Consider the following 27,675-nt stretch of genomic DNA (forward strand, 5'->3'; position numbering starts at 1 on the left):
TATGTTCATTTGTAAGTTTGAGATGAGTTGTTGGCAGATTTTATCTTTCAGATAGATGTATTTTCCCCCTGTTTTCAGTATTTGCTCTGAGCTATGGACACTGGGAATGTTTCATGATTAATCTGACTCTCTTGAATATTGTTCGCAGTAGTGAGAAACAGTGAAACGGTGAAATGCTCGTCATGAGGGGATTTTTTGAAATTGCTTGCTTTGTCAGACCAACAGTCTTAAACCAAAGATGTTAATTTTAAGCTATGATATAGTCCCTACGTGATTGGGAATCCTTCTGATTTGTTATTGCCATAGAGATGCCCTTGAGCAACCGCCCCAAACCCCAGCTACTCTAGTGGAGCTGCTCCGTGGTCAGCAGATCAGACTGTGATTAGAGTGAGCAGTTTGCAGGTCTGAATGTGTGTAACTGTGTGAAGGTGTGCAGGGTGTTACTAAAAAGAGAGCAGAGCTTTCAGCTAAAATGTTCTGGATAAATTACATTCAATACGATGGCAAAACATAGCATTATAAGGCTTGTGTACCATGTTGTATATCTGTTTTTTATTACACAGCTCTTCTTAATGCTGTAAAATGCTCCATTCACTTGAATAGGCCTTCCCAACGTTCGGCAGTCACTTATTTTCGTATAATTGACCGCTGCTAAGCATATTTGACCGTCGTCAAGGAAGGTGGCCTTTTTTGACTCTGATTCACGAAAGGGCAACATTATCCCTTCCGTGTTGCATTCCCCCTGAATTAAATCTTCTGGAAGCATTTTGTTTTTACACCATCCGTCTATCCTTTGAGCAGACATTCCTTTTAAAAAGTGGAAAATGTTTTGGAAGATTGCCGTGATAACAGAAAAGCAATTTCAGCCCAGTCCCTGCTTTCCTGATATATTCTCACAGTCTCTCTCCTAATATGTCTGTCTGTCTCAATGTCTCTCTGCAGCAAATTGCCCAGCTGGGCTCGAGCAGTGGTTCCGAAAATCTTCTACGTGACAGAGAAAGCATGGAACTACTACCCTTACACCGTAACAGGTGAGCATGTGTGTTCACTGGATCTCATGCGACAGCTTCTCTAACAAAAAGAGCCTTACTTTAAAAGGTGTAATTTGTAAGAAATGGCATCACGTAACGAGCATTAACTTGAGGAACTGCTAACTGCTGCAAATTGTAGCTGCTGTTAGCTAGTTAGCTTAGTTAGCTCAGTTAGCCTTGCAGCTTGCAGCGAGGCACAACAACTTTAAACACACCTCAAGAAAAGAGCTTTTCCACCAAAGTCTCTGTGCAACCTTACACATGTCTTGTACAATTCAGGAAGCTCCAATGCTTGGTTTTCAGCTTCTCCACGTGCCACCTCAGAAGAACATGTGAAACACTGGAAATACGTGCATTCTAGGCCAAATTTAAATGAAATGTGAGCAATCAGTGACCTGATAACAAAAGAGAAAGGAGGACTCTGCAACATGGATCAATAAAGTAACTTTAGACTCTGAAAGGTATTGACAGCAGGGACAGACTTCAGACAACCTACATTGGCCCTAATGCTGACACACAACATCAGTCATACCATACCAACCATCACTTTGTCACTGTGTCAGTAAGGGCGTTTTCACACCTGCCTTGTTTAGTTCGGTTGAATCGAACCCTGGAGCGTTTACCCCCTTGGTGCACTTCGTTTGGGAAGGTGTGAACACATCAATCGCACTCGGGTGCGGACCAAAACAACCGGACCGAAACCTTGTTGAAGAGGTGGTCTCGGTCCGGTTCCAAACAGACTCTGGTACAGTTCGTTTGTGGTGAGAACATGATCCAAACTCGATCCGACCCAACTGCAGGAAGCATCAGTGCTTAACCCCGAATTTCCACTGGATACGTGTCCGCTGCGTTACGGCCCGATCAGGTGTTTTGCTCCGCCGTCCGGTAACCCCCGGTTGCGTTTTGAGTCGGACACGGTGCAGTACGGTAGGCAGCTGGCAGTTATAGGTCTGTGTCATAAAAACAACAACACGAAGTGTTTCCGACCGAAGGATCAGCAGAAGAGCTTGTGTTTGTCTCTTTTTTGAGATTTGTGTGCTGGTGTAAACACGGAGGGTTTTATTTTGAAAAGTAAGTGGATGTCAAATTGTTGTTGTTTCAGTGCTTGACTTCCTTTCTGCTCGGTGCTAAATTCAGCTGAATTGCTGCGTCGTTTTCGAAATTTAGACCAATTAGAGAGCAGTTTCCTCGCGCATCACACATTTTGGTCCACTTGTAAATGCTGCTGTGTGAACACAAACCAAACTCGAGGCAATATGCAACATTGTAACAAGTTGGTCCCTGATTCGGACCAGAGCAAACGAACTATAGGTGTGAAAACGCCCTAAGACACAGCGAGAAAGCATCAACATGTTATTGTAAACACTATATGCCAACATGTACATTATTCTCTGGACATGTGTACAGTTTTGCCATGATGCAAATGCATTTGTATCCACACAGACTTAGAATGAGAGCAGCAGTGGAACAAGCTTGACCATGTAAATCTGAGCCGCGGTAGTCAGATCAGGATCGTGAAAACACCACGGCAATATGTTCTAAGGGGGAAGTGTTACAAGTCTTGGGAATGCAGATAAAAGGGAATTAATTTTTTAAGAGAGCAAATCAGAGAAAGTTAAGGGGAAGGTCACTGAGGAGGGGGATGGTGTGAGGTATCAGGTCTGTGACATTTATTTTATTTTTTCTCTACATTGTAGCCTCCTCTCATTTCTTTTCATGCTGTGGGAAATTTGAGGATGGTCTGTGACTCACTGTGATTCTCTTGTGCTCTGTCCCTGCTCTGACCTGATGTCTGTGTCATCCCATGCCATGGCCTGCAGAATATACAGTAAGTATCCTCTGTGCATATTTCAAGATAAAGACACTTGGAGAGGCAGCACTGACCTGAGCAGAGTACCTCTTTCATTGTTCTGTCTCTTTCCGTCGGTCCAGTTCATGGTGTCCAGCCTGAAGCAACCGCAGCCTTCTAATTAACCCAATGTAAAAGCAAGGCTTCACAGTAAACGTGCCTTTCATTTGAAGCATCTGACTGCTTGATAAAAGAATACAAAAAGCGCTAAAATGCACATTCTAAAGCATCTGTGGTTCACTCTGTTTAGAAGCTAAAATGTCTGTGTACGGGAGTGAATTGTGCAGTTTGCTTTTTGCTGCTTTATTATGGAAGTTAAATCATGTCATTAATCAAGAGCATAGATTTTCAGTTTGAGAGCATGATTTCATTCCTTTTCAGTGACACAGCTCTTTCGCGTGCTCAGATTTTTTCTCCTCATGCTCACATTTTGTTCTTGCATTTCAATTTCTTCTGCTCTCTTTCAAAATGTCAGCTTGAACTCAAAAATCACATGCCCGTGTTCACATTTCTCCTTCTTGCACACAAAAATTTCGCTCGCATTCAAATGTGCCCTCTGCGCGCTCAGATCTAAAGTGCACACGCTCAGAACACACACCTGCTCACAGGTCAAGTTCTGCTCTCGGATCTCTCCTCTGCTCACGGATTTTTCTTGTGTATCAACACTGTCAACCAATAGAAGGCCGGCTACTGTTGACCAATCAGATTACAGCCGCTTCTTTGCGGGGCGGGCACTCTTTCTACCGGGTTTATCTACTTCCGCCCTCCAGGCTGTTAAATGTGGTGGTTGCCTTTATTTTTTGACGACCTTTGGAATAAAATATCAGTTAATCAATACACCAGCGCCCGTGCTTTTCATTACAGTAGCTACATCAACATAAAGTAGAACAATAGCTGCTGTACTTTCGCCATATTAGCCAGCTGCCCAGGCAGCGGGATATATCATATATAGTATAAATACTGCAGAGTGCTTACTACAAACAAAACATATTAAATCATAACAATGTTATGTGTTGCAAACTTGTATGTTGAAGTAAACATGTATGTAAGGCTGTGATCATACCCTTTCACTGAAGTTACACAGTGTAGAAACAAGTGACTGGGGGGCACAGTGGCAGAGACAAAGACACCATTCACCCTGTTACAAGACACTGTGCCATCAAAATGATTCTGAAGTTATTATTTTAAGATGCTCAGGACCTCAGAAATTGTTTTACAGCTATGATGACTGGTCTCTTGTCCCCACGAAGGACTCCTGGTCCTTACATGGTCGGTGTTTATGCCAGAATTATTATTACGTTCATTTCCTGTAGACTATTTGGACCCAAACCATTACTACTACTGACCTAACCCTAACTTTGCCTTACCAATGACCTAAACCACTTTCTTCCCCAGTTGCCCCAGTTAACTGGTCTTTAGTCTTGTGTGTGTGACACACACACATGCACGCACACACATACGCACACACACACACATACACACACACAGGCGAGCTTGTCTTTGCTGATAAGTAGAACTGCCTGTGTGACCTGTGATTAACCCTTGAAAACACTTGAAGCCTTGGCAGAATTAGCTGACACATTTTGTCGACACACATGCATCTCTTTAGGCTCAGCTACAGGGCTCCTGTCTTGCGGAGTGAGAAATGTCAAATACATGAGTCATGACACTTTGAGGTGCGGGGAAAGAGGGGAAAGACAACAACACTGTGATGACAGAATGCTTGATATTGTCTCGGTTTATGTGCGGGGGAGATTTGTGTTTATATATGAGTCAGTGTAAAAACACCCATGCCAAAATATATACAAAAAAAAAAGAAAACCATCACAAAAGCCTTAAGGATTGTCTTGGCTATTGCCAATGCCATTCTATACAGTGAGGAAGAACAAAGAAGGAGAGAGACAGAAAGTTCCAACAGAATCTATGACAGCCAGTGTAAATGCAGCAAAAGTACTCTGACACATGACAAGTGAAAGAAGCTGGTCCCTCTTTGACAGCTGTGTACCATAAAGTACATTACAGATGTAAATGCAAACCCAGAAACCCTGTCTGAATTATCACCAGATGTAAGGAGTCTTTAATTTCTGCAGAATGGACTGTTCACCACTTCTATATAAAAGGCAGTAAGACAACAATGACGGCTTGCTTTTTGTTTTATTCTTTCATGTCTTTTTTTCCCCACAGTGCTCATTCCTGCCCAAGTTCTCCATCCACATAGAGACAAAATATGAGGACAACAAAGGGTGCAATGACAATGTGAGTATCCCCTGGTGTGACATGCCTGTACATTCGCGAGAAAGGATGGATGCCTGTGATGCTGGTGTTTTGTTTTTTGTTTTTTATGTCACAAAATACACAAACACACAACAAATGCAATTACTTTTGACAAGAATTCCTTGAATTTAGTTTTAAATGTACTCACCAGGACATTTTACAGTTGTTTCAAAATACCTCCACTATGACCATTTCTGCACTGCAGTTTCTTGGTTAACATTCACTCCAACACTGACGTTTCTGCACGAAGCCAGGTCAATTAATCAGTCGGGCTCTAACTCCAATACTAATCTCTGACATTATGTTAACGCTGCCTGTCTTCTGTCATTCTTATACGCCAATCTCCACAGCGAAATAGGCCCACTTAAAACACAATTATCTGATAGTAGACATATGGTTGAAAACAAGACCTCTGCAACGGCTGAATGAGTAAAACCATCCGGACAGATTTGGCAACTCACAGACCCTCCTGTTGTATCATAATGCCAACTATACAATGCGCCTTGGGAGTCTGCCAAAAAAACGGCTTCACTTGTTGGACAGCTAATTTCATTTGGGCTGTTGGCCTACTCACTTTCCTTCTCTCTATATTTTCCTCCACTCTCCAGTTTATGGGGGCATTAGTCATCAAATGAAACGCTTCCACTGCCTGGACAGTGAGGAAGAGGAATGGCAGGGGTAGTGTGCAACAGACAAATAGCCTGTAATATATCATGATGGGCAACAAGCAGGTTCATTTTAGTGTGTCTTCATATTTTTCTTCAGATTGTCAGCGATTTGGTGATTGTATAAGGGAGGAATGGCTCCCAACTTGACTCTAATCTCTTGTTGACAGACTAGTTTATGCGTGTACTCGTAAAGGAAAGTAAGGGGACAGAAATGGGCAGACTGTCGGTTCATTAAACACGCGCTGATCTTTTAGATTGATGCTTCTTTGGTGTGACAAGAGAAGGCAATAGATCAGGAACTTTTTAATGAAATCTAGCCTGCAGTCATGGTAAAAGCTGAAACAAATCACAGTTCTTTTACATAGATGTGCTTTTGTGTTTGTGTGTTTACATCTTAGACAATTTGAGATGCTTGTGCATGTGAGTAGAGATTCAGAGATATGAGAGCGGCACGTCGGCGTCTGCATGCACACACTCCAGTCAATGATTCAGTGAAACAGCTGCACTACTTTGTGTGACATCTTCAGGGCAAACAAACAAGAAGCTCTGCATGTTTTATGACATTCTATAACCACTTCATGAGTCTGTGAGGGGGTTTTGCAATAAAGTATGCTGTGAAATAATATGAATGCAGCTGTGCGCTGCTTTGTTTTGAACATTTTATATAACAATGTGCTATCTGATCAAGTATTGTATTTTCCCATGTGTGGATACTGATGGCATAACACATATATGACAACTGTGGGTGTCTTACGACTGTGTGTGGAAAGACCAAAGAAGGACTTAGTGAGTGGAAAGGACTCAGAAATGGAGGGAGGAAGGAAAAGCAAGCAAGGAAGTAAGGAAGGAAGGAAGGAAGGAATGGTGCAAGTGAGGACCATCATAGATGGGTGAACAGGAAATGAGTGGGTGTGTGAATTGACATCATGCATTGAATAGAGGCTGCAGTAACGTTGCATGACATGCAGAATTCCATAGTCAATGTCAGACACCCACATACACGTGCGCTCACACACTAAGCTTTAACATTTGGCGTGAGGCTCATGTTGCTCTTGTAATCTCTCCAAGGAGGCCTGAACTACACAGCAGGCAAAATGAGAAAATGCATGTTTCATCCTTTCTTTTTCTCTGACTGTTGACGTGTGATGACACATTGCCAATCAGTTTTTGATGAAGCTACTTACAGAATCAACAGTCTACATTTACACGTTGTCTACATTCAAGCTGCAACCAGTTTGGAGACAGATACGCGCCATAAAACCAGTGAACATTGAGGTAAAGTTACATCCAATATGAACGTCCATGGAATTGGCTGCAAAGATGCACTTGAATACCCCGTAAAAAAACACAGCTGACGGCCAGCAAGCTCATATTTTCTTCACCTGCGTGAAAAGAAATGGCTCTCTGCTGATATACAAAGCATTGTTATGAGTAAGCAGCCTATTTTTAACACTACTCTCGCTAAGCTAGCCACTTTCTAATTGAAAATATGTATGATAGAAAGTTGAGAATGGCGCTGCTGATGTGGCCGAGGAGAAAAATAAGGAGATAGCATTCTAAAGCTGTGAAATCATGGATACAACAGCAACAGGCTCCAGGGCCTTTTTTCTTTATTTTTCCGTTTCTCTTGTCATGCACTGATCTGCTTACCTGAACAGCCAACCAGAGTGATTTCTCTCATAGTCTGTGATCACAGTCCGCCTTTAAAAAACCTGGCTGCTGAGTAATTTAGGACAAATGCCCTTCTTTGGACAGAGAATACCGCACAATGTCTGTCTTTGTCTTGAGTTTGTTGTGTGTTTACACTAGAAAACTAATTAAATGAAGTGTACCAGCAAATACTGGCATCTACAGTAGAACAGTGCATAATATTGGCACATAGCATTGAATGAGGAGAACATAGAGTTTTGGTTTGATACTTGAGCAACAACTCTTTAAATTCAGACTAGTACACTCATGTTTTGATGTTTTGTAGATTAATGGATACATGTTCATTGAAGAAGTGTTTCCTCCTCTCCCTCCCTCCTCCATCCTTATCTGCATACATGTCCACTGCCCCCCCCCCCCCCCCCCCCCCCCCCGACTCTATCTCTCTGCACTCACTACACCCTATCTTTCTCGTGCCCTGCGCTCCACCACCATCTCCTTTTCAGTGTTTACCCCCCTCCGTTGCGTCTCTCCTCCACCTCTCCCTCTCTCTTCATCCCAGTCACCACTCCTGTTGCTTGGTTGCGCTCACGCATGCTGACATATCACCCTTATTGTGCCAGCAGTGCTCATCTTCACTGTAAATGACAGAATGCCCCCTTGTAGGGGAGGAGGGGGAATAAAGAAGGGAGTGAGAGTAAAGAGGGAGGATGTAAACGAGTGATGTACTGATATCAGTGGAGGAGAGAAAGATCATGTTAACAAAGATGGAACGGCATGACTGATAAAGATCTAGATAATGAAAACAGAAGCCGCATTAGCCAACATGTTTATAGAATATTGTTTTGAAAATGTGTATATTTATAATGCAGAACATCCTGGGCTACTTCTTATAGAATGATTCCTACATCTAAAATTGACAAGTGACAAAAAAGGAGAGAGTGGGTGACTGGGGCTTGGGTGGCTCTCGTTGGATGGCGACAATATATATATATATATATATATATATAGAGGAAGGGGGAATATGGGTGGATAGGCAGGTGAATAGTGGAATCATGGATTGGAGGATATTTCCCTGAAACTCGAGGAAAATCCTGAAATATATATGTAATTCCGGAAAGGATGGACGTGAACTGAAGGGCTCCAGGATGTTTGTCTAGGAGTTTTCCAGACTCTAAACTGTCACACTGCTAACAGTAGTTTACACATGTGTATGTTCACAGAAAAAAAATGATAAAAAAATTGAAAAAAAGATTAAAAAGGATACAGTGTAAATTTGATGTGAATAAACTGTGGATGACAAATGTTCTCCTTTTTCAAATTAAAAAAAGATTGACATTCCATACCTCTAATTCAATACTCACATAGTGTGACAGTACAGTAGTCCTGCACTTTTCATTGAGAACAACACTTTGCTCCAACTTTTATAGGAACCAATTCTTGAAACAAGATAAATAAGAGAAGGCTATGGTGTATCTTTATCTGTTTCTGATGATTTGATTACATTCATTTAGATATTTCAGAAGCTGAAGATACAAAATTCCTTGAATGAAGCCTATAGCCTCTATCCTCACTTTCAAAGGCATACATGTCGATATTTTGAAATCTCATCAAAAGCACTTCAAAAATCCTGGTATTGAGTGACAATATCGATATTGCAACAATATTGTAGAGATTACAATTGAAATTTGCTTCTTCATCTTCTTCTGCTTGGGTCGTTTTCCCCCTTCTTCTTCCGGCTTCCTTCTTCTTCTCCTGATTCAGCCTTTAAACCCAGGAGAAGACAACGCATATGCAACATCTTGATACTGTGATGTCCAAAATCAAAAATTACATATACTCTTATATCCCAAAGAGATATATTATTGATATACTGCCCAGCCCTAGTAGGAAGTTCCATACACCCAGCAGCATTAGAACTGATGACACAATAGGACTAATAACAAATTAGAAAGTGGCACTCACTCTTTGTGCAAGCGGCTCTGAACTCATCACACAGTCATTGCAGTGTCATTTGACACAGTAACACGTAGGAGATGTGTGCAGAGAGCACCCCCTTATGGCTGTGTAAGCAACTACAGTACGAGTTTCCAGTGTTTGACTGAATGATGAGGGGACAGGGCGTGACAAGATACACAGTCGAGCGTTAGTAACAGTATGAATAATTTCCAGCCTTTGAGTCAAGCTGTAATGCAGGCATGATGTAACATGGAAAAGACACATTGCTGAGGTGTATTTATATCTGTGAGGATTGTCAGGCAGAGGCCACAGTTCACACTCGCAAACCGCTCTGTTCTGTTTTTTAGATTTTCGACAGCGAGCTGAAGGATCAGGAGAGGGAGGTGTGTTTCGTCGACATCGCCTACGATGAGATTCCAGAGCGCTACTATAAAGAGTCTGAGGTGAGCTTGTGTGTGTGTGTGTGTGTGTGTGTGCGTGTGTGCGTGTGTGTGCGCCTGGCTACTGGGAATTAACACCACTGCAGGGGTGTCAATGCAGTGTTGAGCCTGGAGGGCGCAGTAGTAAAACAATGTGATTTAGATGAAACGGTATGATTTCAGTGTGTCATGTTGTGATCCTTGTGTATTTTTAATACCCCTGTGAGGATCTTCTCAGGAAAGATAACACCATACTTAATATTTTATTAATATCTGTTAGATTTGTTATTGAAGCCCAAGAACTCTGTCTAATACAAACTTGGGGGACTTGAGACCTCAATCCCACTTGTCTGTCAACTGCACTTCTGAGTCTGTGAAGTGTGAGAGCTGGTAATTGTCTTCAGAGCGGTTTGATAACAGATTGCCTCAACTCTAATGAGTCTGAATAGAAGTTCCCCAAGGACCAGAGGGGTTAATTCAAATTGTACTTAATACTAGAATTCAGTCATGCATATAATTTTAGTTTCTCCAATACTTCTTTCCACTGGGGAGTTGTTTCTCCTCTGGGATGCAGAAACAACGATGCCTGAAGGTTTGGGTTAATTATTGTAATATTTAGTGTGTGTGTGTGTGTGTGTGTGTGTGTGTGTGTGTTCATTCCCCACTGTTGCAGGACTTGAGATATTTCAAGTCAGACAAGACGTCGCGGGGGATTCTTCAGGAGGGCTGGAGGGACACCCAGGATCCCATCATGTGCTCGTACAAACTGGTCACCGTCAAGTTCGAGGTGTGGGGTCTGCAGACCCGTGTGGAGCAGTTTGTACACAAGGTAACAAAGAGATGTTAGATCTTTTCCTTCAGTCATAGATGAACCTTGGTTTTAAGTTGCAGTAATGCATGTTTACATAATATCCTTCTTTGCTTGGCTAAGTTAATTTCTTGGTCCATTGTTTTGGTCTGTTGTCCTATAGGTTGAATTTTGTATAGTGATTTCACTGTATAAAATATAATGACTTAAAAAAAACTGTTGTCATTTTCTGACTGTCTTATTGTATTATAGGTGGTTCGGGATGTGCTGCTGCTGGGACATCGACAGGCATTTGCCTGGGTGGATGAGTGGATTGGTAGGTTTTTCTACAGTCATGCTGTTCACACACTCGTGCTAATTTACAGCCGTTGGCACATTTCAACCTTTCAGTTATCAACTATTCACTGACACCACATTTCAATTAATGAATTGCCTACACGATAGCATTTACTTTTCTTATTTAAATATATATATATAACATATTAATTGTAAACGTTACATCGATGCAATCTTTTTCTTTGCATTAAATCACAATGCACAACAATGACAAAGTTGAACCTCTAAGGAATTGTTCTAACTCTTCTTGAACTGTTATGTTTTATAACTGATTATCCCTTGAAATGTACACAATGTCATGATATAAATTACTGTGTGATGACTCTTTAATTCACTGTGCATGAAAAATCACTCAACCTGCATCTAACCCTGTCACTGCCAGTCCTGCTCATTCTGCTGCAGCATGGTATCTTGGTATCGCCACTAATGCACTAATAACAAACACTGTCCTGTTGTGTCCAGACATGATCAGTGTTTGTTTCAAATAAAACCTGCACGAGACAAATAACTCTTAAACCACACTCTTTCATGTTTCATGTTAAAGTAAATTCAGTTTACTTTATAAACGTTATACTTTGTTGTATAAATGTTGCAGTACTGTTAAACTAGTTTTACATTTATTTGGCATTTGTTTTCCATATTTACCAGACCTACCTGATTGTATGGGTGTAAACCTAATTAACAAATTGGCTGCAATTCCATGGAGAGATAATTAGAATTGTACCTCAGTGAAGAATGATGCACTGGCTGAAACATGAAAGCTGCCTCTGTCCGTTTGTCTGCGTGTCTGGCTGCACGAGAGCCAGCCCTGTTTGCAGCCATAAGGGGCTGAAACACATTTGCTCACTCTCAGCTTTTTCCATAGCTGCAGGGCATAAAGATAACAAGCCTGTTATCTTTGCCATGAAACATGTTCCTCTCCTCTCCTCTATAACCACTAACCTTTATACCACAACTCCCTACAACTCAGATGCTTGAAATACTCCCTCAGTGTGGAATGAATCTGCCCAGAGAATAAGTGAATCCTTTCTAGGTGTTGCTTTCCTGCACTTTCAATGATCCACAACCTCTTCTTTTGGTGTGGATTATTCTGGCTTTTTCCTTATCTTGAAACGTCTTTGACCTCACACTTCCTTTCCTCCCTTATTCCTTGTGTGGCTCAGATTTGTCTGGCTGTCTCCTTTAAATTCTCTGGGTCATGGGAAGCTAGCACTGTGACCTCTAAAGCTTTTAACCTTAAAAAGCTGTAATCATCAGCTAAAAACACTATACTCACCCAAGGAGTGCACCTTTGGCACCTAACCCTTCCCCTTCTTCAATTTTCCGTCAACTGGAGTGCCGTTATGGAGGATTTACCAACATCTCTGGTTCCATCCCTCCCCCTTCTTCCAGATATGACTTTGGATGATGTGCGGGATTACGAGAGACAAATGCATGAGAAAACCAACATTAAAGTCGTAAATTGCCATGAGCAGCAAGAGCATTCCACAACAAACCCTTCCCTGGATGACATAGAGATCCATGACAAAGCAAGCGTATGTGTCTTTTTCATTGTTTCTTCAGTCCATTGTCCCTCCTCTGTCTCATATTTGAACCACTGCTGTCTGTGAATGAACTTTTCACAGTTGCATATAACTTTTCAGATACATCCACTCATTCTGTCCTACATTGAGTCAAATGATGCACACATGAACTGTTGAACATGTGAAGAATATATTCGATGATATCTGCTAAAATTCCCCAAAGGTTTGGACAGGTATCTAGGAAACCTAAAGCGACACAAATGAACACTAGAAACATGTTGGTAATTAAACTAAGACAATATGAGCAGAGAAAAAAACAAAACAATACTTGTTTTTGGTTTTTGATTCTTGATGTGTGTTTTTCTACTCTATATAATAATTAGAATGTGGTGCTTACATTACCCACAATGCAACTTAGCACCTGAATGACATCACTGGGGGCAATTTATATGTTTTTCTCACATATGCAGCAGTATTCCCTAAGACCTGTAATAGCAGTTTATTGTGTAAAATTGGTTTACTTACCCTTTAAAAACTACATATTGTCTACAAAGAGTAAATACATTTCTGCTTTCCAGTTCTACCACTCACTGGTATCAATTGGTCTTTTTCCAATCCAGACATGACCATGGATGAGGTGAGAGAATTTGAGCGCGCTATCCAGGAGGCTACCAACCAGAAGATCGGGATGTTTCCTCCGTCGATCTCCATCAGTGAGACGCCCCTGTCCTCCTGTGCTCTTACCGGCCCTGCCAGTGCCCCCTCCACCCCCATGTGCACTGATGCGCCTGAGTCCCTCTCTGTCCCCAAGGACCGACCCCGCAAAAAGTCTGCTCCGGAAACCCTGACCCTCCCTGACCCTGAGCCCAGTGGCGTCCCCCAGGGCTCTAACCCGAGCCCACTACCCGTTTCAAACCACCTCCAGTCAGCCACACCGCCATCTTCCAACTCTGATCTTACTGAGATGGATGAGCAGTAGAGGGACCTCGGGATGTCTTCCCCTATGCCTTGCTTTACTTATTCCCCTAACCCTATTGTCTTAGTAGCCCAACATGACTAGCCTAACCTCCAGACACCAGTGCCCAGACGTTCAAGTTCTCTAGCCATATCCTATGATTTGCCATAATCCTGGACACACAACAATCACTCTACGAGCCTTCATCAGTTTTATTAATACCATTCAGGCAGCTGTAGGCAAAGCCACCCTTGTGTGGCTGGTTTCCTCCTCCTGTGAGTGTAGCCAGCAGCATCTCTTATCTATTCTAACAACCACCTGTGATGTCTAATCAGAACAACGAGCATCCGTAATTATTTTTGTTGAGTGGCAGTGTCTCATGTTATATGAATAAATTATTCTTAGTGTTTCCTTAGTGATGTCTTCTTCAATCAGACAAGCTGATTGCTTTAAAGCTATTAAACTATGAAGTAGCTGCCTTAGCACCTCCGAACCGGTGGTGCTTATTAGTTTTGACAATGTGCGCAAATGAATGACTGATGAATATTGTCAATTTTTCAACCTGTAAAAGTAGCTGGGTGTGTTAAATTAGAAATAAAATCAATGACACCAATTAGAGTAACAGATTAGACCTGATGAATCTAGTTTAACACACACCAGAAAGACAGCCAGTACCCTCATAATAGATTCGCTTGGAAGCTGATTCCCGGGCCATTCAAATGGGCCTGTGGATCAGATTGTGTCCATCCTTTTCCATCCCCAATCCAATTAAATAACAGATGCAAGATCAGTACAATCATAGAGCGTTTACACCTCAGGTCTCCCCAATTCTACCTGACTCACACTCCAAAGGCAGGGATATTACTGTACCTTTCTCTCCCTGCTTATTGCCAAACAGCCACATTTTATACCTCCACAGATATTACAATACAGCAACTATTGTATGTACGATACCAGTCTACTTAACCCTTGCAATGTTTACACATCAGACACCTTGGAGGATTTGCATATTAGTGTTGTAGGTTAAGCTGTTGTTATATCTGCACTTGCGGTTTTAGCATGACAGTTTGATGACTCTAAAATTAAATTTTTTTGAAGTTTAATACTGCATATATCTTGCTCAAGTTGACTGAGAGGTCAGCATAATGAAAAACAACACAAAAAAAATTTAAATGTTGCCTGAAAATAATGCTGGAAATCTCATGTGACATGAACGTGATCCAATTTTATCAAATCAGCAAATCACTTTAATGTCATATGTAGGAACAAGGCCATTTCTGGGGGGGGGGGGTTGAAGCACTGACTGATCTTTGTGCACAGTGGAGGCGATAAGGCTTGATTCGAGGTGAAAGGCACATGCATCAAGCTGACTTGAGTATGTGCTTTGTTAGCTGCATAGCATTTGCAAAAGTGCTGACACCTTTTGCCATGCCAGTGCTGGTTGGTAATCCTGAGCCGGTGCTTTGGCGGGCATAGAAAAATGATTTCAAAATGGGAACATCCCCTGCAGTGACCATAAGTTCTGCAGGGTTCATACTGCAAGTGACCATAAAACCCTAAAGGAGAAACAAATATATGACAACAGCTAGTTATTCTTTGAACCCCTTATTTCCATACAATGATAATAATCAAAGAGGGTTTCATATGCTGCATGGAACGTTCACAACATATATATTATGTGAAGTATAGTATATATGTATATACTGTAAATGAATGGATAGTTACAGTATATTTGGTGATGCAACTGTATGAAAAAAATGAATGCCAACTATGGAAGCTCTGTACTAATTTTATATTGTAGAAAAAAGCTGATTTCAATTGAAATGTAAGCATGCCCAGAGAATATAGGCCTACAAACTCTTTCAACTCAGTGCCTCTGCATGCAACTATTGTATCATCGCCTACATGCGTGTAAACCAAAATCTCTTCTATTTCATCTTTAGAAACACAAGATTTCATTGCATTTCTTTGCCTTTTTTCTGATGCTTTGAACCAGTAACAAAAATGGGCTACAGCCCTGTGATACAGTAGCTGAACGACAACATAATCAGAGCAAATGAATCATATCAAACTACATCATCAGTCTCTGAAGTTACAGGATTAACTTGTGACTATATTTTAAAAAACTGGTACATTTCTGTTCCCCTCTTCAAGCCAATTACTTGTAACTTTACAGCGCATTTGCATTTCGCACCTTCCAGTGTTTTGACACCTTATTTGACAATGAAGAAATGTACTGCATCTTACACAGTCTTGTTGGGTTTGTTGGACCAAAGTCCTATCGTACAGCATAGTGACTTCGAAGAAAGCAGGTCGAGGAGAGAGTCCTCAGTGGTCTTGCCATAAAAATACTGTTAATATTATGTACAGTTTCTCACTTGCTTTTGTTAAAAACAACAAAACTGTAGCTATTTATCTGTAACTGTAGCTTTTGTCTTTGCCTTTTGAGGATAACAATGTTAGATACCAGTTATTGGCACTCTGTATTGATCTATCATGTATAGATTATACATACTTACAACTCTGGTATTGGCCGTCTCTCTTGTCAGGAACACAGAGATCCAGGGATACGTTTGATCTACCATGGGCTATTAAAAATAATGCAAAATATCCAGTTGTGTAACATTAAGCTCTGCTCTGTTTAAAAGAGTAACATAGTAGGTATTGTAAATACTGTTGTTAATGACGGATATAGTAAATTTCTTACATTGTTCTAAGTTGCATTACTGATGTGACATGAATGTGCTCAGTGATTTCAGACAGAAGGTTATTCTTTAATGTTTTTGCGACAAGGATGACATCTTCACAGACATGAGTAAAAGGTTGTTGGGTTTTTTTTGCTTTTTTTTAAATCTTGAGAGTCATGTGTCTGTATCTATGAAGTTATTGTCATCTCTTGAGGATACCGATTTCAGTTCAGTTTGCTCTTCTCAGTCGAGTATCTAGATTCCTCATTGTAGTGGTGCACTTTTGACTCTCCAGTTGCTTTTTAGTGACCGTGCAGGGCAGAACATTTATTTGTGCAAGTTGCAAAACAAAATGATGCTTTCTTTTTTTTAGTGGGGTAGCTGCTTTGATGTTTACTTGCCATGTTAATGGAGAGGTGATCAGCTTTTCTGTTCTTTCTTTTGTAGTAAACATGCTGTACTTTGATTTTGTGGTTGCTGTAATGTTTGAAGGAAAATCTAAATTAGTTGAGCATTATTTTGTTGGATAAAAGGACCAAGCTTTTCACTCCTCCTCCCCTTCTAATGATGCAGTTTGCATTCAGTCAGGCTGTTGTGCTGTTTCCTGATAACTGGGGTCTGTCTCACCAACCAGGATCACTGAGTCAGCTGTAGGACTGCATTGAGTGGAACCAGGAACAGCTCTGTGTCCTTTACCAGGTGCGGTTCTGTATAATCCAGCTTTCTGTGTAAATCCTGCAGTGTGAAACAGGCCTCAGAAGTGCCATTGGTGTTCGGCTGCTGGAAGTCGCTCTTAGTTCTTCCACTTGATCTAATATTGTATTTGTTATATTTTTACTGCTCTTTGAAGTTAATTTGGTTCTTTGTTGTAATTATTGTTTTACTTTTTCTGAAATAGACAAATAAACTTTACTAGCGATTGCAGCCATGTTATTATTCATTCTGTTCACCATGCATATTACACAACCCACTGAAATCCATACTGTGCAGCTCCCAAGTCAGCAGTATCTTCCTACTCAAGGGATCCTTGCCTTTTTTCCAACAAGCTGATGGTGTTCTTCACTTGACATCACTCTGAGCCAAAAATTCAGCCTAAACTGTAGCACTATTAAAAATTACAGCCAAAAGAAAAATTACAGAAATGTGTTCCTCCATCCATTTGTGTTTATTTGTCAATTCTGTGGATAACTTCCTGAACTAAAGGATGGAGGCATGTGTAGAATGTGATCTTCCAGTCAATGAGTTAAGAAGTACTGAGATCTTTTATTAAAAACAGTCCAAAAGTGCACTTAAAGGGTAACTCCAGCCTGTTTACACATTTAACTGTGTTAACAGATCTTGGTGAGTACTACTGTATAAGTGTAAAAAGTAGTATGAAGACTTTTGTGACTCCAGAGGATAAAGAATGCAATCTGTTAAAATGCAGTGTTGTCACTAAGCTGCTAAGTTGCATTGTGGGTAATGTAGGCACCAGTTTTTGAAAAGGAAGAAAAACATGTTATTTTGTATTCGATTTGATCATTTGTCTTTTAAGCCAAGTCAAACAGTGAGTGGACAGCTTTTTAAAACCTGGGGCCTACATAACCCACAATTCATCTGGGTAACATCACCGGAGGCAATTTGTCAGATTACATGCAGCTTCCTCTGGAGGCTTTTATACCACATGTCCAACAGTTACCCTTTAAGTAATAGTTGCTAAGTTTTAGCAGCAACACATACTTAATGTATAGTAGAGGTTTTATAGACTCATCATAGCCAGAATTTAGAGTTTGTTTTATTGTTCACCATCAAAACACACACTTAATGTTACATGAACACTTTACTTTACATTATTACTTCCCTTTAATAACGGTATGTTTCACACATTTGCCACCAAGATATAAAAGGTAATGAAAAAGTATCTACTGAAACCTTAAAACTCTGTAATTTACATGTATCCCTTTCAATACCAAAGCAGAGAAACTGCAGCACAGATCCAGAGACTCTGTGACATGCTCAACGTGCGCCCTCCAGTGGATGTTGTGTTAACTGTGGCTGTGATCACAGGGGCAGCTGTGGTGGATTGTTTAACCTGTCCCACACAAGTCCCCACATTTCCTGCTTTGTCCACAGCAGTCAGCTCTACATTCTGTGAACAGCAGGAGGCGCTGTAGGTGGCCACTGTGATGTTCTCGCCCCCTGCTCCAGCCACTGTGGTGGTGTTGAGGGTACCATTCCCTTGGCGGATGGTGACACTCTCTATGCCGGTTCCGTTGATGCCATCGGTGAGATTAGCGATGAACTCCCACTGAGAGGAAGCGCAGAGCGATGAAGAGGAGGGGCAGTTGGATGATGAACTAACTTCCTGGCACACTGGACGGTTGATATCTGTTACCTAGAGACACAAATTGATGAGAAATTTGATCATTTGACTTAAAATAACTGCAACATTATAGCAAGTATAATTGTCTTATCTATTTTTCATATATAACTACAGTTACATATTTATGTAAAAAAAATGTCACACATACAAATCGCAACTTTTTCTTTTTCTCTTACATTTCAATCCACCAACCTATCCTGCTCCTGTTTATTTCAACATCTAACTACAGTCCTCTTACCCTGGGAGCCACAGAAAACCTGAGGACAGCATAGTTGACATCAGTGGCAGCTGCATTTTCCGCCTCGATGGTAAGGGTCACGTCTGTTCCTGATGCAGCACTGGCTGGCACGGTTACGGTCACAGTGCCATTTGCTGTGCCTCCACCGCCTGCTGCTATGGCGATGGTGCTGGGTGTAGTTAAAGCATAGCTGCGGTCATTGTTGGCTCGCACCGTGAACGTCCCGGTCGCAGAGCTGTTCATAACTCCGTTGGTGGCTGTGGCGACTGTGAAAGGGACAGAGATGGTGGAGCCTGGTTCTACGTCGGTGTTGTTGACTTGTGCCTGAAAAGAGTGAGGGAGAGAGAAGCGCAGATAAAAGGATGTTAGACAGTCACATGAAAATGATTTCCTGTCTGCCTTGGTAAAGTGAGGATAGGGAAACAATGGCAAACCAACAAACAGTCCTGTGCTCAGTCAGTAAGTCTTTTTATTGCCCAAAAAATTATGTGTGATTGCAAATGGCTGAAGCCCCTGAAGATCAAGCCTAGCACCACCATCACGTGTGGTTTTGATTGTACTGTCTCGACAACCATTAAATAACCTGCCATGAAATTTGGCACACGTGTGTCCATTTGGTGAAACCCACATCCCCCTGATGACTGGATTTTCTTATGGCCTACATCATAAAATGTAATTTATCCCATACTTTGGTTCATGAACTAACTAATCACATTCCCATCAGCCTCAAGCTTAGTTTGTATTGAGTGCTAACTAGCTAATGTTAGCATGGCAACATGCTATGCTAAGTGTAAGTGCTGTATCATAGGCAACTGGACTTGTTTCATTATTATCCTGTTAGCAATGTGACGTTTAAAGCACTACTGTACATAAACACAGCCTCAAAGATACACTTGCATGGCTGCTTGACTCTTGCCGATTAGGGAAATTTTATGCTCATTTTCCGGTAAATAATTTGTTATTTACCGGATAACCACTCTCTTGCAGATAACTCACATATGTTTGACCCATCACTGCTAACAACAACAGAGCAGCTGTGCTACATCAGTTCTTATGTGCCAAACTAGCTGCTTGGTATAAATTATGCAAAGCGGGGCACTCACAGTAACAGAAATGCTTGAGGTCTTGATCTGTGTGGAGGCCTGTCTCTGGAAGGTGCTGGTTGACCTTGAGGTGGAGCTGCTGTCCTCTCCTCTGAGGCGAACCACAAAGTCACCTGCAGGGACTCCACTGAAAGTCACCAGGAAGTTACCACTGCCCAATGACTGTGGGGGACAGTGAGAAAAAGACTGATGTTGTCATGACAGTCATCGTAGACAGTCAAATGAGATGGTCAGACTAATAAGAGTTTGATGACTGTTGACTAAGAGCTGCAATTATTCACACCAATTGCCTACAGTTTCAATGCTTTGCATACAATATTGTAAACTTCTACAGAATGACAACAAGTGGAGTGGTTCTTTGTTTGAGGACATTGTAGTATTCAAGATGTCAGGGTCGGCTGTAATAAAGTATAGACACGTCAGCTACATACTGGCTTACTTCAAAGTAGAAAATTAAATCTTTTTCTAATGACTTTGTTTGGAAACAAACAAAGTCATTAGAACCTGGCATATTTTACTTGGAAAGCAGAAGAGTAAAGTATACACTGTAGCTCCTGGGAATAGCACTCTGAGGGACCACTTGATCAAGTGTGACGCAGTAAGTGACGTGCCTGCAGTGATCCGTTGACCTCTGTTGGCCCTGAGCTGTCAAACAGAGTGACCTCTGTGACCTTTACTGTGTCACTTCCTGTCACAGAGACCAAGAGACTTGTATTACCACCTGAAAGAGACAGAGCAACTAGATGAGTAGAGGACGAAGGAGGGTCATGAAGAGACAAGAGGCAGTTTGACTTGACTAGAAGTATTTCTAGAGACTGAATAACCGTTTGGCCCCACAATTAGTGTGTATGTGCAGGTTTTTAAAGGTGGGTGAAGTTTAAATAAGTGACTCACTCCTTTTCCTTTGTTTTTTTGGTGTTGTGTGCCTTTGACATGATGAACACACTAGAGGGAGACTCAACAGTAGAAGTCAGCATGGAGGCCAGTGACAATGTTATAGAGATTGTTCTATAATATCTTTTACTCCAGTCCATCTTTCAGACTTAATACTGACTGAAAGATGTTTGCATGCTGCTATAAAGGAGACAGATGGAAAACAATTTCTGACCCAATCTCTGTAACTTTGATGTGCCCCATAGCATCGCACCAGAAAAGGATTGAAGATTAGCATGTCCACCCTGGTGTCAGGTTTACGTCTCTGCTGACTGAAGCTAAAATCGATGAATACCCATGTCTACTGCAGAGTCATCTGACCCTGGAAGAGGTGCAGATTCAACCTTCGCCCACTGCAGACAAAAGCTAGTTAATGGGATGATGATCTTTCAACAGATGTTGTTGAGGAAAATAAGACAAAACTACTGAATATTAAATATTGTTGTACAAGCTGTACAAATTAAGATGACAAAAGTGGTCTGACCTGAAAGAGGACGTCCCTCCTTTAGACTGAAGTCCCCGTGGGCTCCTTCATGAGCTTCAACAAGATTGAAAATGAAGTTCACTGAGCTTTGACCTGATGGACACACACACACACACACACACACACACACACACACACACACACACACACACACACACACACACACACACACACACACACCGAAAACATCAGTAAGGCTAAATAAACCAAGCTGTACACAACAAAGATCAAATGACATACACATTGTTTAAATTCTCACTATAGGTGATCTCTATCATATTACTGACCTGTGACCTTAACAGAGTAGGGCTTATTAGAGTCAACGGTGATTTCCCATGATCCTGTTTGGTTCTCAGTGTTGAGGCTTAAACGACGTAGGTTTCCCACTGTGGTGAAGGAGGCCAGAGGTCCACTGGACTGGATGGAGCTCTGAGATACACCTGGGGCAGAGAGAAACATGTCAGAACAAGACTATTTCTTTAACTGCACATGATGGAGGGAGTAAGAGGCTGATGGAACTGTCCAAATGACATGTGACAACACCTGTGGAGCTGGTTAGACTGAAGGTGAGAGACGAGTCTCCTGTGACGTAGGCAGTCATGTTCCTTAGAGAACCGTCAACAGTAAATGTAAAATTATCAGGCCTTCCAGGATTCCTCACGACCTGAAAAACTGTCACCTACAAGAAGAATAAAGAGAGTGAGACCGTGTCTGTAATACATATTATACAGTGCCGTCTTCAGTCAGATATGATTTCCTTGATCAGTTTCTCACCACGGCACCGGCTGATGAATCCTCTATGACACTTGTAGCCAGAGAGAGGTCCGACTTGGTGACCTCAATGGCCTGACCTCCAGAGGCGCGGGCGAGGTCACGGTACAGTTGGGCATCTGACTGGCTCATTGAACGCGAAACAGGATCCTGAAGGCTTCTGCGGCGCCGTCGACTGGCCAGGACGTCCGTCAACATGAAATTTACCTGAAAAATGCAGGGATAGAGAAAACTCTTGTGAGGTTGGATTGGAACTGGCTACATGTTTGCAATCGATAAAATCAAGGCTGATAAAAGGTCGAGTCTCACGGCAGACTTGGTGCTCTCTATAAGGGCAGTGACGGTGCTTTTCAGGTGAGCATCTTTAGCTGGAGCGTCAGTGAAGACAAAGATCTCAGAGGAGGGTGGAGCAGCAGTCAGGGCAAGCTGTCGGGTGTATGCAGGACAGGAACAAGTTTAATTTATTATACACCACTTTATTTATTTAATAACCTTAGTTACTTTGCAGATTGCATGTTGCATCAAATCCACGAATTTATTGTTTTGGCAATTGGATAAAAAAATTACATAGTCCAATAATGGAAAAATGCTGAATATCAGGTCCAATAATCCATTGACCAATAGTCAATAGACCAATAAAGGATTCCATGATGATAACGGTAGAAACACTTTTGTAGACACCTGCAGGCCAGACAGGCACAGCTCTGGGATGTCTCCTCCTCCACTTGCAGACAGCTTGTTGATGCTGTCTTTAAAGATGTCCGCATCGGTCGTCACAAGCAAAGGTCCGAATCCTGGATAAAGAATATGGAAAATAAAAAGTGTCATCACTTACTTCATTATAGATGTTACATTAAACACTTGGGCTATCTTATTGTTTTTGGGTGAGAAAGGGATATTTTAATGTTTAGTCTGCTAATATTTTTATTCCTTGACAAATTTGTTCTGAATATTAAAATGTAGCAACTGTCTCATTTTTGAGCCCCAATATTCCCATTTATCATCATTTTCTGTTAGCTTGAATTGCTGTTTGCTGAAATTTCAATATTGAAAATACTTTTTCACACATATAGTGTCTTTTCATCTTGATTTGCACCAGACTGATGCATTTAGATGTTAATCCATGCCTTAGAGTGATTAGAATCCCATATTATAGTTTCCCAAAATAGGAGCATGTGAACAACATTTGACATAGGGCCCCCAAAAAGCTAGAAACGGCCCTGCTTTATGTAATGTTCACATAAAAAACGACTTATTCGGAAGCAGTTGGAGCAAATTCTACCGTCTCATAAACACGTCTGTACCTGGGTCGTTGAAAGGTACCAATATGTAAGCAGAGGGCTCTTGCTGGGTTCCCCTCTTGCTATCAATGATGTTGAAGGAAACTCTCTTGGCTTCAGCTATGTCATCGCTCATACTGCCTGTGGTGTCAATGACAAAGCAGAGCACAGTGGACTGGGAGAGGCCCATCAATCTGTGAGAACACAAGAGAGGCTAGATATAATTACCTCATTCAACAGACCATGGCTCATTGATCTGTCAGTGATCAGTGATTACCATTTGGCCTTGTGCAAAACCAAAGTCTATAGACCGCTAAATCATTGAAAATCTATTCCTTGTGAAACATTATTCTTTGCTTAACTGCATGCCCAAGCAAATAAAACTGTTCAGTAGGCTCATGCATTGATACATGTTCATCATCATTGCCATCATTTAGTGTTACTGCTCCATCCAGCCTACATCCACCCCATAATGGTCATATTGATGAAGCTTCTCAGTCATCCAGTTCATGCTCTGTGTGGGAGTGACCTTACAGGGACACTCCCAAACAGAGTTTGAAAGCCGGCAACTCTCCTCCAGTTAGTTAGAACAGACGAAGCCTCTTGGATGAGGTGTGAAACATCTTCAACAAACTAAAACTAGTACAGTTGCCTACGATACAGCTCTTAGAATTGTCTTGGGTCACAAAATAACAGAAGTGGCCCATACCGCAAGAAGTTCTTGTCTCCGACAGATAGTCTGACGTCCTCCAGCAGCTCCATAGTGGCGTCCACAGCCAAATCTGCTGCTTTGAGGTGAAGTGAGCCATGACTGGACCCAATGTCGTCTTTACTGATGCCCCCCACTGGGTCCTGCCTGCTTGTACGATCAAATGATCCACCGTGGCTACATTTACCTTGGAGTAAAGAGAATAGAGTTCGGTGTGTTAAATCTTCACAAAATACTATTATGAAGCACAACAAAAAAATGTGTCTATTGTGTACAATGTAGGATCAATTGGCAGAAATATATTCCTAAATTAAACTTTTTTTAAAAAGTTTTTTTTGTTGCCACTGTAGGTGAGGATAAGACATGATGCTAGATGCATACATCCTTCACACTGGACCTCATAAAGTTACCTGCAGGTTTTGCTGGAGAGAAGACGTTGAAGTAGCCTGACGTGAGAAGCGCCTGCTGGAGCAGCTCAGGCAGCAGGTTGTCATCACAGTTCCCTCCTGTGCAGTTTCTACAGGTAGGAGTACTCGGGCCTGCAGCAAAATCAGTAACAAAAATCCAACCTGGCATATTTTACTTATTTAAGATAAACAAGTTCTACAAACAGATTACTTTACACTTTAAACTCATTCAAACCAGAGAGAAATATGTTTGTGTGTGTTAATAATTGTATTCAAACTGGCGTCCGTTAAGTGTTATTACATTTAATGGTTTCTAACGATGACCAATTGAGGTCATTCTGATTTTAAAAGTTATGGGTTATGTTTAAAATCTATGAATTCATCTTGACAGAGCAAATTCATGGTTCCTGGACTTTTTTTTTAATTTGAAGAATGAGTATTGGACAGTCCCAAACTTGACCTAGTTTAGTTTAACAAAGACAAAATCAAACACACGTTGTGTGGTTAGAAGGCTGTAGGCATTTGTGGTGAGTCAAAAAGTATTGAGTAACAATGTGCCTTTTTTCATGTTTGGCTTTGTGTGAATGTTCTTTTTGTTGTGTAGAGCTTGACAAGTCATGGCAGGGTAGGTATTTCTTAAGTCACAGGTGACAGGTAAACGGACAGTGTGCCTGCCGTGATGTCTTACTTAAGAGTATCCTTTCACCGTTTTACCAAGCAGCAGTTTTGTGGACAGGAGACAATAGGATCCTACCTGCCAAGTTCTCAAGAGGTTGGTCTGGTCTGATCAGAGCGCTGTAAGGAGCGGTGTTCCCCAGCTCCACCCAGTTACTGTGGCTGTAGAAGTCCTTAACATACAGAATGTCAAACATCAGTCACCACAGCAACATCATTCCTGCCCATCACATCCATAACGATACCGCCACCACCACAAAAATCTGTCACCTGTAGGGTGTGACAGACTCGTCCGAGGGTCCACCTGCCCGCGACAAAGTTCTCCAGCTTCACGCTGGCCTTCACAGCAGACACGCCTCAACAGTAGAATAGAGAACAAAGAGAGTCATGCTACCAAAATCATGCCTTTTAGATAGCTGTAAAGAGCTTGTTTTAACTTTCTAAGCATTTGCTCTCTTTGGTAGAAAAACTGACAACGAGTTGTTCACATTTCTAGCCAAGGAAAAATACAAATCTTTAAATATTTTTTTTTTCTAAAGGAGACATAATGCGTCATCATTTTATTTTGGGTGACCACTAGAATAGCGTCACGTGCTATAGCGTACACATCAACACATCAATTTTCTCATTAATGGCCAGACTGCTGATGAGACGTTTCAGGACCAGTGTTTTCTGTAGGAGAGACGAGCTCTGTTGGTGCTGACTATGACATTTTTAAATTTCAAGAACTATTATGCAAAATAACCTATATAACACACAAGGAAAAGGGGGAAAAAAAAGCATGTTTTTGTTTCATGCATGTCTCTTGGGAGGAAAGCGATGATTGCTGTGTACCTGTTGTGATGACATCTCGTCCTCCCTGGAAGGTCTCGTCATCAAAATGATGCTCCTCACTCAGCGCAAAAACCACGTCCACTTTTGCGTTACTGAAGTACATTTTGGTAATGGATGTTTGGAAGATGACAGTCGAGAGGAGAGAAGAGGAGGTGCCTGTGGAGGAGCAGGCCCTTTGCACCTGGACAGCTGACAGGCTGTCATCAATCTGGAGGCAAAGAAATGACATAACTGAGTGTGTATTAGAAAAATCGAGATTTAAAGCAGAAAACGCTGTAGTGATCGTATGAATGTTTGCACAACAATGATTTATTGGGGGACTAAACACTTTTAAAGAGGATCATAGAGGATCTTACATATTGCTGGATTATTTTTTGGGAGAGATCTAGTGCAGAGGACATTGGTTCACACCTCTATGAATGTTTATGATAAAATCTTCAGATGCTAGAAGTGCAAATTAATTAGTCGTCACTTTTTACTTCAAAAGTTTTCCTCTGATAAAAAATATTATTAATACAAAACATATCATAGATATCAGAGTGAAGCACAGTTGCACATTTTCTAAGTTTCTGTGCTGCTTTTCAACTCACAGTCAGGCTGAAGTCTCGTCCCTCAGACACAGCAATGTCTCGACAGACCTCAGCTGTCTTCCTGAGGACCGCCCTTTGCGTGATGTCACGGTGAGTGATGGAGCTCCCATCAAATGAGAACAGCGGCTGGAAGCTGTGGATGAGACCTGGCAAGGAGAGGACCACCAGCAGCAGGAACATGACCGTCAGTCTGAGAGCCATGATGGAGGATGATGAAGTTGGACAAAGAAAATAAATCTGGATGTAAATCTCTCTTAAATGTCCCGATCTGAAGCCCTTCTTTCAACTCTTGCCCTCACCACCTCTACCGTTTAGTGTTGTCGCAACCTGAACCAAATTAATAACTGAACAGGAGTGGGGGAATTTTGGTGATCTATAGTAGATTATCTCCCCCACTGTGTTTAATATTTCTTCAATGGGTTGCCACAACACTGTGGTCATGCACAGAGGAGGTTACCAGGACCAGGTGTAACGAGGTGAGAGTGAAAACACCTGAGGAAGAAAAAGAAAATCAGTCCAGAAGGCAGGAAGGAAGAGGTTTCGGGAAATTTCATGACAAAATGCAGTAAAAACTCACAAATAGATGGCATCAGTGTTGCAGCAGCTGTCATAAGATTACAATAAAATTGAGATTTCTGAATAAAACATGCTTTTGTTGCAAGATTTTCACCTGCCTGTACTATTTTAAGTTTCAGGGTTAAATCAAATATTAGAATCTCCACGTCAACATAGTTTAAAAAGTAAACCCAGCCTCTTCATTAAATGATTTTCAAATCAATGTCTTAATGACATGCTTTTTTAAAAAGAAAAAAACACTAAAATGCTAATAATACTACAGAAAACCTAGTACGTCACTAATAATTAAGATTTTTGAAATACATACAAATGGTACAATATACAGAAGATGCAAATATGTTTAACACACTCTTACCTGTGTCACCTCGAGTCTTTTTCAGATGTTGCCCCCCCTTTCAGTCTCACTGTGTCAGCAGTCCGTGTTTATACTCAGGTAGATTGTACTGTGTGTCGACCTGTGTGTTTCCTGCATTATCTAGACACCTTTGCAGTGTGTGTGTGTGAGTGTGTGCACTGAGAGACAGTGCGGGTGTGCCCTGCCTTCTCCCACTTATAGT

At 41.5% G+C, this 27,675-nt stretch overlaps 2 protein-coding genes across 6 annotated transcripts in view; one reads left to right on the forward strand and one right to left on the reverse strand.

Moving 5' to 3' along the window:
- Window positions 1-17,080, forward strand: part of LOC115580788 (cytoplasmic phosphatidylinositol transfer protein 1) — an 81,164-nt gene extending 64,084 nt beyond the window's left edge. For 2 of the 3 annotated variants that reach the window (XM_030415442.1, XM_030415451.1), the window contains exons 3-9: window positions 943-1,031; window positions 2,852-2,859; window positions 5,065-5,136; window positions 9,776-9,871; window positions 10,521-10,676; window positions 10,908-10,971; window positions 13,135-17,080. In XM_030415442.1, the coding sequence (XP_030271302.1) occupies window positions 943-1,031; window positions 2,852-2,859; window positions 5,065-5,136; window positions 9,776-9,871; window positions 10,521-10,676; window positions 10,908-10,971; window positions 13,135-13,493 (844 nt within the window). In that variant the 3' untranslated portion in view covers window positions 13,494-17,080. Of the gene's footprint in view, window positions 1-942; window positions 1,032-2,851; window positions 2,860-5,064; window positions 5,137-9,775; window positions 9,872-10,520; window positions 10,677-10,907; window positions 10,972-12,383; window positions 12,527-13,134 lie in introns of all 3 variants that reach the window. The other variant, XM_030415459.1, reaches the window with a different exon arrangement.
- Window positions 17,081-17,912: 832 nt separating this feature from the next.
- LOC115580806 (von Willebrand factor A domain-containing protein 7-like) lies at window positions 17,913-27,650 on the reverse strand. 3 transcript variants are annotated; one of them, XM_030415472.1, is made up of 19 exons: window positions 27,474-27,650; window positions 27,120-27,146; window positions 26,543-27,034; window positions 25,953-26,160; window positions 25,389-25,474; window positions 25,198-25,291; window positions 24,447-24,575; window positions 24,037-24,223; window positions 23,352-23,521; window positions 22,729-22,841; window positions 22,357-22,473; window positions 22,051-22,254; window positions 21,820-21,955; window positions 21,564-21,716; window positions 21,277-21,369; window positions 20,471-20,580; window positions 19,860-20,021; window positions 18,757-19,080; window positions 17,913-18,530 (listed from the first exon to the last, which is right to left on the reverse strand). In XM_030415472.1, exons 3-19 carry the CDS (start codon window positions 26,741-26,743, stop codon window positions 18,099-18,101), a joined length of 2,919 nt encoding a protein of 972 aa, XP_030271332.1. In that variant the 5' UTR covers window positions 26,744-27,034; window positions 27,120-27,146; window positions 27,474-27,650; the 3' UTR covers window positions 17,913-18,098. The 3 variants fall into 3 exon arrangements, with proteins under 3 accessions (XP_030271332.1, XP_030271348.1, XP_030271339.1); XM_030415488.1 differs by lacking the exon at window positions 27,120-27,146 and having other exon boundaries at window positions 26,543-26,732; XM_030415479.1 differs by lacking the exon at window positions 27,120-27,146.
- Window positions 27,651-27,675: the final 25 nt, after the last annotated feature.

Source organism: Sparus aurata, chromosome 1 (genome assembly GCF_900880675.1).
Source record: "Sparus aurata chromosome 1, fSpaAur1.1, whole genome shotgun sequence".
In the NCBI taxonomy this organism is placed as follows: domain Eukaryota; kingdom Metazoa; phylum Chordata; class Actinopteri; order Spariformes; family Sparidae; genus Sparus; species Sparus aurata.